The following is a 12,194-nucleotide window of genomic DNA, read 5'->3' on the forward strand; positions in this document are numbered from 1 at the left end:
TTCTTTCCACAGAAATTGAACCAGAACACAAACCCCCATTGTCTCCTGACAGGAACAGCACAAGAATTCACTGTAAGTGTTATAAATTCTTAATGCTATATGGCTGGGAAAAAAGTTGTACATGATCAGAACGATTTTTAGTTTGTTCCCAGAATTACTGTTGACAAAATGGTGTGTGGTCAATGAAACAGTGCAGGCCTGGATAAACCTTCCCAAAATCTAGGAGCCAGCCTCCAAAAAAGTAGCAGCAAGCAACAGCTTCAGTTTATTTTCTACTGCTTCAGTTAAGCAAATGTGTTCTTTTTAGGGTAGTCGGGATTAAAAGAAATTGCTAGGATTGTCACAGGCTGAAGATGTCAGGGGTCTTTTTTTCACAGGATTTGCTGAATCCGGACATGCAGAATTGTTCCTTATATTTCCTTAAAGTCCAATTTTTATGATGATTGAGAGAAGGAGATAAATAGTTTTACATGGGAACAAATGTCATTCGATGGATTAAAAAGGTTTTTAGCGATTGTATGTGACCAAAAGAACAGATTTTGCAGCCATTTAATAGTTAAAAGTTACAAGCCTTCTGGAAGCATGCTTGTAATTCAAAGCACTTGTATATCAAAGTGAATTTCCCCTTAAGAAATAATGGAAACTCAAATGATTCGTTCCACAACCATTTATTCACAAGTCCTTCAATTCATAGTCCATATAAAAGGATTATAGCAATGTCATAGGTTGTGTAACCATAACATGTCCATCCACAAATGGAAGCCTCCACAAGGGGATTAGAAACAAAATCCAACAGAAGCTAGAGATTATAAAAGAGACCCCTAAGTGTAGCACTATGGTTATATTTAATAAAGGTACAACGTTTAGCAACTCACATGGTTGACGATTAAAGGAGGCAATTTAAGTATGCAGTCTTCTGGGGTAAAGCTGTCTGCAATCATGACGGGAAGACTACCCTGCAGTAGAGCAATCTGAAAGCAAGACTTGAACCGCTCGTGGAGGGGACGCCATCAATGGTGGTGCGGATGACTGTCTATGTGGACATCTTTACCCCAGGTGCATACTTAGATGTGCCAGTTTTAATCATTAACCTTGGTGAGTTTCTAAATGTTGTACCTTCGTTAAATGTAACCATATTGCTACACTTAGAGGCGCCTCTTTTCTCTCTCATACTCAGTTGTGACGTTGCGCTACTTTTATATCAAGACATTGCTTGTCTATCAAGTCAAAATTTATAAAACAAATTTTGCTGGTCTTGCAAAATGCTCTCACACAAAGGTTTTACTGTATTTTGGTAAATATAGACTGCTAAATACTTTTTCTCATCAGCAGTATATAGCAGTTTTGTGACTTCTATCAGTGTCCAGCCAAGCACTGGTTAAAGCTTGTAGGTGGAGTGTTCTGACTGTCCTATGGGACTGCAAGACCCTTGACCCTCTGTCTGGACAGTGCTGATTGGCCCTGTGCTGATCATATGCATCCTCCCAAGAAAGAAAATAACCCCTCTAGCAATACACACCAAATTGAGCATGTGCAGCTTGACTCCAGAGAGACTCTGTTATCAGGAAATTATTAGGGGGCAGTGAAAGGAGGGGAGGATCAAACAGCCGTTTTATACAATGTGAAGGATTAACCCTTTAGGTTCCACAGTGAGTATAAAAAGCGTGCATTACTGCATATACAGACTGATTTTGCCATAGTGGGTTTAATAACCCTTTCAAGGAGCATTCTAATGGGGAAAATAAAACAAAAACAAATCATTTGCACGACACAGTGACTTAGTGACACCTAACAATATCTTCCTCCTCCACAAATGATCCACACGTTCACGAATCAATGTCCCTGTAACCTGTATTTCACTTATTTTCCTTGGATGGGATTTTGAAGGTAACCAATACACAGATCTACATTTTTATCTAAAAACATACTTTTGTAAAAAAAAAAGTCAGAAAAATCTACTTAAAATCTTGTGGTGTTGCAAGCAAATATTAATACTATATAATAGGGATGCACCGAATGGGTTTTTTGGTGCCGAAACCGATACCGAAAATGAAAAATACACTAGGCCGAAAACCGAAACGGCACCGATACCGAAAATGACTGTTTTTAAAAAATATTTTTATACAGGAGGTGGTCAGAGACTGGGGACATGGTACAGGAGATGGTCAGAGACTGGGGACATGGTACAGGAGGTGGTCAGAGACTGGGGACATGGTACAGGAGGTGGTCAGAGACTGGGGACATGGTACAGGAGGTGGTCAGAGACTGGGGACATGGTACAGGAGGTGGTCAGAGACTGGGGACATGGTACAGGAGGTGGTCAGAGACTGGGGACATGGTACAGGAGGTGGTCAGAGACTGGGGACATGGTACAGGAGGTGGTCAGAGACTGGGGACATGGTACAGGAGGTGGTCAGAGACTGGGGACATGGTACAGGAGGTGGTCAGAGACTGGGGACATGGTACAGGAGGTGGTCAGAGACTGGGGACATGGTACAGGAGGTGGTCAGAGACTGGGGACATGGTACAGGAGGTGGTCAGAGACTGGGGACATGGTACAGGAGGTGGTCAGAGACTGGGGACATGGTACAGGAGGTGGTCAGAGACTGGGGACATGGTACAGGAGGTGGTCAGAGACTGGGGACATGGTACAGGAGGTGGTCAGAGACTGGGGACATGGTACAGGAGGTGGTCAGAGACTGGGGACATGGTACAGGAGGTGGTCAGAGACTGGGGACATGGTACAGGAGGTGGTCAGAGACTGGGGACATGGTACAGGAGGTGGTCAGAGACTGGGGACATGGTACAGGAGGTGGTCAGAGACTGGGGACATGGTACAGGAGGTGGTCAGAGACTGGGGACATGGTACAGGAGGTGGTCAGAGACTGGGGACATGGTACAGGAGGTGGTCAGAGACTGGGGACATGGTACAGGAGGTGGTCAGAGACTGGGGACATGGTACAGGAGGTGGTCAGAGACTGGGGACATGGTACAGGAGGTGGTCAGAGACTGGGGACATGGTACAGGAGGTGGTCAGAGACTGGGGACATGGTACAGGAGGTGGTCAGAGACTGGGGACATGGTACAGGAGGTGGTCAGAGACTGGGGACATGGTACAGGAGGTGGTCAGAGACTGGGGACATGGTACAGGAGGTGGTCAGAGACTGGGGACATGGTACAGGAGGTGGTCAGAGACTGGGGACATGGTACAGGAGGTGGTCAGAGACTGGGGACATGGTACAGGAGGTGGTCAGAGACTGGGGACATGGTACAGGAGGTGGTCAGAGACTGGGGACATGGTACAGGAGGTGGTCAGAGACTGGGGACATGGTACAGGAGGTGGTCAGAGACTGGGGACATGGTACAGGAGGTGGTCAGAGACTGGGGACATGGTACAGGAGGTGGTCAGAGACTGGGGACATGGTACAGGAGGTGGTCAGAGACTGGGGACATGGTACAGGAGGTGGTCAGAGACTGGGGACATGGTACAGGAGGTGGTCAGAGACTGGGGACATGGTACAGGAGGTGGTCAGAGACTGGGGACATGGTACAGGAGGTGGTCAGAGACTGGGGACATGGTACAGGAGGTGGTCAGAGACTGGGGACACGGTACAGGAGGTGGTCAGAGACTGGGGACACGGTACAGGAGGTGGTCAGAGACTGGGGACACGGTACAGGAGGTGGTCAGAGACTGGGGACACGGTACAGGAGGTGGTCAGAGACTGGGGACACGGTACAGGAGGTGGTCAGAGACTGGGGACACGGTACAGGAGGTGGTCAGAGACTGGGGACACGGTACAGGAGGTGGTCAGAGACTGGGGACACGGTACAGGAGGTGGTCAGAGACTGGGGACACGGTACAGGAGGTGGTCAGAGACTGGGGACACGGTACAGGAGGTGGTCAGAGACTGGGGACACGGTACAGGAGGTGGTCAGAGACTGGGGACACGGTACAGGAGGTGGTCAGAGACTGGGGACACGGTACAGGAGGTGGTCAGAGACTGGGGACACGGTACAGGAGGTGGTCAGACTGGGGACACGGTACAGGAGGTGGTCAGAGACTGGGGACACGGTACAGGAGGTGGTCAGAGACTGGGGACACGGTACAGGAGGTGGTCAGAGACTGGGGACACGGTACAGAAGATGGTCAGAGACTGGGGACACGGTACAGAAGATGGTCAGAGACTGGGGACACGGTACAGAAGATGGTCAGAGACTGGGGACACGGTACAGAAGATGGTCAGAGACTGGGGACACGGTACAGGAGATGGTCAGAGACTGGGGACATGGTACAGAAGATGGTCAGAGACTGGGGACATGGTACAGGAGATGGTCAGAGACTGGGGACATGGTACAGGAGGCATCCCCCATTGCAGGCCAGTGTCCCCCATTGCTGCAGGCCAGTGTCCCCCATTGCTGCAGGCCAGTGTCCCCCATTGCTGCAGGCCAGTGTCCCCCATTGCTGCAGGCCAGTGTCCCCCATTGCTGCAGGCCAGTGTCCCCCATTGCTGCAGGCCAGTGTCCCCCATTGCTGCAGGCCAGTGTCCCCCATTGCTGCAGGCCAGTGTCCCCCATTGCTGCAGGCCAGTGTCCCCCATTGCTGCAGGCCAGTGTCCCCCATTGCTGCAGGCCAGTGTCCCCCATTGCTGCAGGCCAGTGTCCCCCATTGCTGCAGGCCAGTGTCCCCCATTGCTGCAGGCCAGTGTCCCCCATTGCTGCAGGCCAGTGTCCCCCATTGCTGCAGGCCAGTGTCCCCCATTGCTGCAGGCCAGTGTCCGTCCCCCATTGTTGCAGGCCAGTGTCCGTCCCCCTTTGTTGCAGGCCAGTGTCCGTCCCCCTTTGTTGCAGGCCAGTGTCCGTCCCCCTTTGTTGCAGGCCAGTGTCCGTCCCCCTTTGTTGCAGGCCAGTGTCCGTCCCCCTTTGTTGCAGGCCAGTGTCCGTCCCCCTTTGTTGCAGGCCAGTGTCCGTCCCCCTTTGTTGCAGGCCAGTGTCCGTCCCCCTTTGTTGCAGGCCAGTGTCCGTCCCCCTTTGTTGCAGGCCAGTGTCCGTCCCCCTTTGTTGCAGGCCAGTGTCCGTCCCCCTTTGTTGCAGGCCAGTGTCCGTCCCCCTTTGTTGCAGGCCAGTGTCCGTCCCCCTTTGTTGCAGGCCAGTGTCCGTCCCCCTTTGTTGCAGCCTGTGTAGGGAAGAGAGCCGTCTCCGCCGCTCCATTATCGGCCGTTTTTCTCTTTCGGCAAATTGCCGAAAAGGGCATTTTCGGCCGATATGTTTCGGCGGCCGAAATTTCGGTGCATCACTACTATATAAGTAACTTAAGATCGAGTTTCGGCCAAGGGACTTTTTTACGTAAAGGGTGGCACTCCAGCCCTAACTCCCTACCTGTGATTATACAGTTTAAAAGCTAGTTACTGGGAGCACCAGTTGCAACAAATGTGACCGAAAACTTGATCTTATGTTTCTCCTTTTAGTAGTAATATTTGTTTGTAACAACACAAGGTTTTAAGTGGATTCTTATGACTTTTTTTGTAATAAAGGGTATGTCTTTAGATAAAATTTAATTTAGATGAAATCTAAATCACATCAGAGGACAATAAATTAAAGGGGTTGTAAAGGTAAATGTTTTTTCACCTTAATGCATTCTATGCATTAAGGTGAAAAAACATCTCAGTGCCAGCCCCCCCCCCCGTTTTACTTGCCTCGTCCCTCGAAAGTCCTGCTCTCGCCCCCACCGTCCTCTTCACCGCTCAGCCTGGCCGCTGATTGGCTGGAGTGGATGGATTGAAGGCAACGCAGCCATTGGCTCGCGTGCTTTCAATCGCATCCAATGGCGCGGCACCGTATGATACGGCGAGCGGCTATAGCCGCCGGCTGTATCATGGGAGCGCGCCCGCAGGTGCTTCTCACCATGCGAGGGAGCTCGCATGAACGTGAGAAGAAGCGGAGACAGCAGCCGAGGGACCCTAGAAGAGCAGGTTCGGGGCCACTCTGTGCAAAACGAGCTGCACAGTGGAGGCAAGTATAACATGTTTGTTATTTTAAGAAAAAAAAAAATTACTTTACAATCCCTTTAATCGCAAGTGCAAACGTGAGGGGAAAAAAGTATTTTATCCCCTGCTGATTTGGACGTTTGCCCACTGACAAAAAAATGATCAGTCTATAAATTTTAATGGTATGTTTATTTTAACAGTGAGAGACAGAATAACAACATAAGTACCCAGAAAAATGCATTTTAAAAAAACGTATAAATTGATTTGCATTTTAATGAGTGAAATAAGTATTTGACCCCTTTGCAAAACATGACTTGGTACTTTGTGGCAAAACTTTTGTTGGCAATCGGAGGTCAGATGTTTCTTGTAGTAGGCCACCAGGTTTGCACATCTCTGGAGAGATTTTGTCCCACCCCTCTTTGCAGATCCTCTCCAAGTCTTTAAGTTTTCAAGGCTGAACCTTCAGCTCCCTCCACGTATTTTCTATGGGATTAAAGAGGAAGTAAACCCTGATGGGTTTACTTTTTTTCTCCCTGCAAAGGTAAAGCCTAATGGGCTACTATGCATCACATAGTAGACCATTATGTGTCACTTACCTGACACAGGAGCCAGCTATGTCACCGCTGTCCCCGTAGCACGAAGCGTCCATCTTCCTTTTGGGTATCGCTGCTCCGGCCACTCACAGCACCGGAGCAGAGATGACGTCACTCTTGTGCATGCGCATGGGAGCCGCCGCTAACGTCATATTGCCTTTAGCAGCGGCATGCTCAGTGCACCTGCGCGCCGCTGTCTACGACGCATGCGCCGTAGACAGCAGTGCCTGTCTTTCTGCAAATATCTCCTAAACCATGTAGGTTTAGGAGATATTTCATGGACCTACAAGTAAGCCTTAATCTAGGCTTACCTGTGGGTCAAAGTGGCCTGTATGGGTTTACAACCACTTTTAAGGTCTGGAGACTGGCTAGGCCACTACAGGACCTTAATGTGTTTCTTCTTGAACCACTCCTTTGTTGCCTTGGCTGTGTGTTTTGGGTCATTGTCGTGCTGGAATACCCACCCACCACCCATTTTCAATGCCATGGCCGAGGAAAGCAGGTTCTCATCCACAATTTGACGGTACATGGGCCCCGGCCAACTTCCCTTTGATGCTTTAAAGTTGTCCTGTCCCCTTAGCAGAAAAACACCCCAGAAGCATAATGTTTCCACTTCCATGTTTGATAGTGGGGATGGGGTTCTTGGAGTCGTAGGCAGCATTCCTCCTCCTCCTCCTCCTCCTCCTCCTCCAATCATGGCGAGTTGAGTTGATGCCTACGGCGAGTTTGGTCTCACCTGACCACAGCACTTTCACCCATTTCTCCCTTGAATAATTCAGATGGGCCTGTACATATGTGGGTGCTGCAGGATTTTAGTCCTTCATGGCATAGTGTGTTATCAATTGTTTTCTTGGTGGTTATGGTCCCAGCTGCCTTGAGATCATTGACCAGATTCTCCCATGTAGTTCCGGGCTGATTCCTCACCGTTCTCATGGTCATTGAAACTATACAAGGTGAGATGTTGCATGGAGCCCCAGACCAAGGGAGGCTCACCATTATTTTGTGTTTCTTCCATTTGCGAATAATAGCACAAACTGTTGTCATCCTCTCACCAAGCTGCTTGTTGATGGTCTTGTAGCCCATTTCAGCCTTGTGTAGATCTACAATCTTGTCCCCGACATTCTTGGACAGCTCTTTGGTCTTGGCCATGGTGGAGAGATTGGAATCTGATTGCTTCTGTGGACAGGTGTCTTTTATACAGGTAACAAGCTGAGATTAGGAGCACTCACGTTAAGAGAGTACTCTTAATCTCAGCTTGTTACCTGTATAGAAGACACCTGGGAACCAGAAATCTTGCTAATTGATAGGGGATCAAATACTTATTTCACTCATAAAAATGCAAATCCATTTATAACTTTTTTTGAAATGCATTTTTCTGGATATTTTTGTTCTCTCTCTCTCCCTGTTGGAATAAACCTACCTATAAAATTTAGGCTGATCATTTATTTTTTTAGTGGACAAATGTACAAAATCAGCACATCACCCTGGAATGAGAGCAAGAATTTTAGTACCAGAGCTTCTGGGTAACAGAAAACTTTTAAAGCATCGCTAATGGAAAAGATAGGGTACTGAAGTTTTCCACCATTTCACGGGCACGTGCAATTTTAAGGTTGACATGTCTAGTCTTTACTTTTTAATACATTTTAGTGCATTTCTTACTGAAATTATAGTTTAGAAGACAGGACTTTGTTCTGACTTTTCTAATCTGCATGTTTGTTTCAGGTCAGTGTCTCAGATGAGAGAGAAGTCATAGACAACCAGGTAGCTAGCATTTTCAGGAGGGGAGTGGCAGCTCTAGTATTTCAGGATCCTGGACAGTGGTGGCTCTTTTTGGTGGCAAACAGTGTGTCCTGAAAGGGGCTAGATGCATGACTCTATCCATTGCATATAGGGGGGGTGAAGCCCGGGCGCCCCTAATGGATGGGCCACCAATGATCCTGGATCCTTTAAATGCTACGATAGCATAGTTTGGAGTTTTGCAGTCATCATCATCTAGGGAAAGTAATTCTATGACATCTTTTATGTTGTCATCTGTCTTAAAGCGGAGCTCCGCCCGATTTTTAATCAATAGCTCCCTAATATTATTTTTATCGATTTTTATATAAAAAATGTCATTTATATATACCTTTTTTTTTCTGCAGGTCTTTGCCATTTGCGGGTTCGGGGGATTGCGGGGATGGGCGGGGTTGGTGCGGCTATTACGACACTTCCTTTGTGCCGCACTGTCTCCTGGGATCCTTTTTTCTTGTTCCCAGGAGTCTGTGCAACGGCCTGGCGTGAGTTATTGCCCGATTTAGAACCCTCAAGTGATGTCATTATGACAGTCGCGTTGAGAGGGCGCTCCTATGTAAATATTACAGCGCATGCGCGAGATCTTAGATCTTAGATAGAACAGGCGTTGCATTCTGGGAGATGCACGTCATCGAATCCAGGAAGAGAATGCCTGTGGGCTTCACATGCCCACAGGCAAGATAACAATGTAGATCATTTTTATAAAGCGTTCTTAGATTCTAAAAAAGCAATAAGAAAACTTAAAGGGACATGTAAGTAAATTTCAAAAAAAAAAAAGTCGGAGGCATTGGAGCCCCGCTTTAATTAACAGAGGGTGTATCTTTACCATGTGGAAGCTGAGGGTTGGGAGGATGGCACATCTAAAAACACTTATCAGCATGTCTAGCTTTCCTTGACTGTTCTATTAGTAACATCCTTTTCTCTGTTTATGGTTTTGATTATTGCAGTTAACTTAACAGTAATATTGTTATATCCCAATTCTTGATTGGCTGAAATCAGTTTATGTAACCAAGGAAATTTATGGTCACATCATACATTTTCATTTTTATAACTTTAGCATTATAATAATACTATCAATAGGTTTTTATTGGCAATCCAATATAAAACTACTCCTCTTAGTGGCTTTGTAGTTTAGAAGACCGGCTCTGTGAAATGTGTGATCTGTACCTATGAAGAAGGAATAGAGTCCCTGAATTAAAGGAAGTAAATGTGTGGGTATCTTCACAAAGCATGTTTGCAAACTTCAAGATTATTCAGATTTAATAGGAGTAAGTTATACATAATTTAAATACAATGTAGAAGTGAACTTTACATTATGACCATAGATGCACTTTAAATGTATGCAATATTTAAATCCTTGATTAAATGTGGTTTTAATGGCAGTGTAACATTATTATGATTATATATACATTTTTTTTTTTTTTTTTTTTTTTTTTTTTAGTTGATCCTGTTAATGTAGCTCCAACCACCTCAACCCGTGTATTCTACATCAGCGTTGGTGTCTGCTGTGCGGTAATTTTCTTGGTGGCCATTATACTGGCTGTATTGCACCTTCACAGCATGAAAAGAGTAGAGCTGGATGACAGGTAAGTCTTTTCTGATAAAATAAAAAGTCACAGCGGGTGAGGGCATTAGAGCTATGATATGCATTTCCATACTTGCATGGGTTGCATCCTTTAACCTTTTACATTAGTTAGTCGAATTGGAATCTTCTACAAGAGAATCTAAAATGAGCGCAATCAAAGACTTATTGTTACACTTGTGCTATAGGCCAGTAGCATGAGCAACATTCCTTAGTACACACGTGCACGCAGCTTGGAGCACAATGGACCCTGGGGGGGGAGCAAGTACCTGGTTTTGACAGATTTTGACAGATGCCTGCTCCCGGGTAAGATCTCTGCAGCGATCTCCGAGAGGCCGCGCACTGATCTGAGCCATTTGATTGTTGTGCTTTTTGTTGTGCTGCAGCATAGTGCAGTCCATTCGCATCAATTTGCTGTCCTGTGCACAACAAATGCATTACTTTAACCACTTCCCACCCGGCCAATGCATATATACGGCCGGCTGGGAGCCGTCTACTCCTGATAGGACGTTCCTGAACGTCATTCAGAAGTAGCGGGATCGCGCGCGCGCGTGCCCGCGCAGCGGCGCGATCCCGATGTGCTCGTGTCACCCGGACACGGCACATCTGAGATCGGCAGGAGGGCTCTGTGATTGGCCCTCCTGATCACATGACGGCCGTGTCCAATCACGGCCGTCATGTGATGTAAACAAACAGCCGGTTGCTAGGCAATCGGCTCTCCTCTCCTCACACGGAGTTCATCGCTGAGGAGAGGAGAGCAGAACGCTGCAGCCGGCTGATGATCAGTGAGTATGGGCTGCTTTTTACAGCTTTTTACTCACTGATCATCAGTCTAGTGTCAACACACCACACAGTACAAACACAGTCCCCACATATGTCCCCAAACCACACATGTCCCCAAATAATAAAAACACATGTCCCTAATAATAAAAACATGTCCCCCACATATGTCCCACTAAAATCACATGTCCCAATGATTATCTGCACACATATGTACGTGATCACCTGCACACATATGTACATGATCATTTGCGTACATATGTCCGTGATCACACAAACCAATTATTATACAGTTAACGGAATTTTTTTTACCAAAAACATGTAGCAGAATACATTTTGGCTTAAATTTATGACAAAATTTGATTTTATTGGATTTCTTTTCAAATAGAAAAAAGAAAATATTGTTTTTTTTCCAAATTTCCGCTATTTTTGCGCTTATATCGCAAAAAATAAAAAACGGAGTCGTGAATAAATAACACCAAAATAAAGCTCTATTTGTGCGAACAAAATGATAACAATTTCATTTGGGTACAGTGTAGCATGACCGCGCAATTGTCACTGAAAGCGCGAGAGCGATGAAAGCTGAAAATTGGGCTGGGAAGGAAGGGGGTGAAAGTGCCCTGTATTGTAGTGGTTAAGCTCTTCTGTAGGCTTGTACATCTTGTGTATTGCATTATCTAGAGATTTTTTTTTTTTTTTGTTCTAGTGTGCAGCTCTAAATATTAACTGCTTTCACAGAACAATTAATATATCAGAATGGAATTGGATTACTCTCTTTGTAATTGATGAATTTATATGTAGTCCTGGGCACACTAAGGTGGATTAACAAAAACTGGAGAGTGCAAAATCTGGTGCAGGTCTGCCTAGAAACCAGTCAGCTTTTCAGTTGTTTTTTTTTTTTTTTTTTGCTTTTTATTATTAAAATAAACAAAACTATTGCACAGTGCAGGTAAGTATATACGTGTTTGTTGTTGCCCCAATCTTCCTCTTCTGGGGTCTGTTACTGGGCTCCTGGCCCCTCCTCTTCAACTGGTGCCCCCATAGAAAGACGCTTTCCATGGGGTCACCTATGCGTGCCCACTTCTTTTTATCTTTCCATCTATTAAATCTTCTACCCCTGTTTTAATTTTGGATAGTAAAACATTTTTTTTTTTCTGCCAGGAAATACCTTATATAGCCCACTTCCTGTTTTTTGTCTGGTAAAATGCCTAGGCATATGACATCATGCACAGCTCTCTGTCTCCTTAGAGTTTGTCAGGAAGGGAGGGGGGGGGGGGGTGAGTCATAAGAGGGCAAATGAGAGCTGCAGGTATGCCTCTGTGTAAATCCAGGAAGTGAGCAGGCAGCAGCTTCAGCTGTCCACAATTAAAATGGTTACAGCCAGACTTAGTGGAGGGAGATTTCTGCAGCATATTTGACAAGTACAATATCACAGTATATATAAAATATGCAAAGTGGTTGGAG

At 46.2% G+C, this 12,194-nt stretch overlaps 1 protein-coding gene across 2 annotated transcripts in view; it reads left to right on the forward strand.

The window, feature by feature from the left end:
* Positions 1-12,194, forward strand: part of RYK (receptor like tyrosine kinase) — a 242,654-nt gene that overhangs the window by 82,738 nt on the left and 147,722 nt on the right. For both annotated transcript variants that reach the window (XM_077488654.1, XM_077488655.1), the window contains exons 5-6: positions 13-72; positions 9,810-9,954. In XM_077488654.1, the coding sequence (XP_077344780.1) occupies positions 13-72; positions 9,810-9,954 (205 nt within the window). The remainder of the gene's footprint in view (positions 1-12; positions 73-9,809; positions 9,955-12,194) is intronic.

Source organism: Lithobates pipiens, unplaced genomic scaffold, assembly GCF_037356315.1.
Source record: "Lithobates pipiens isolate NorthernLeopardFrog02 unplaced genomic scaffold, aLitPip1_a1.2 Scaffold_18, whole genome shotgun sequence".
In the NCBI taxonomy this organism is placed as follows: domain Eukaryota; kingdom Metazoa; phylum Chordata; class Amphibia; order Anura; family Ranidae; genus Lithobates; species Lithobates pipiens.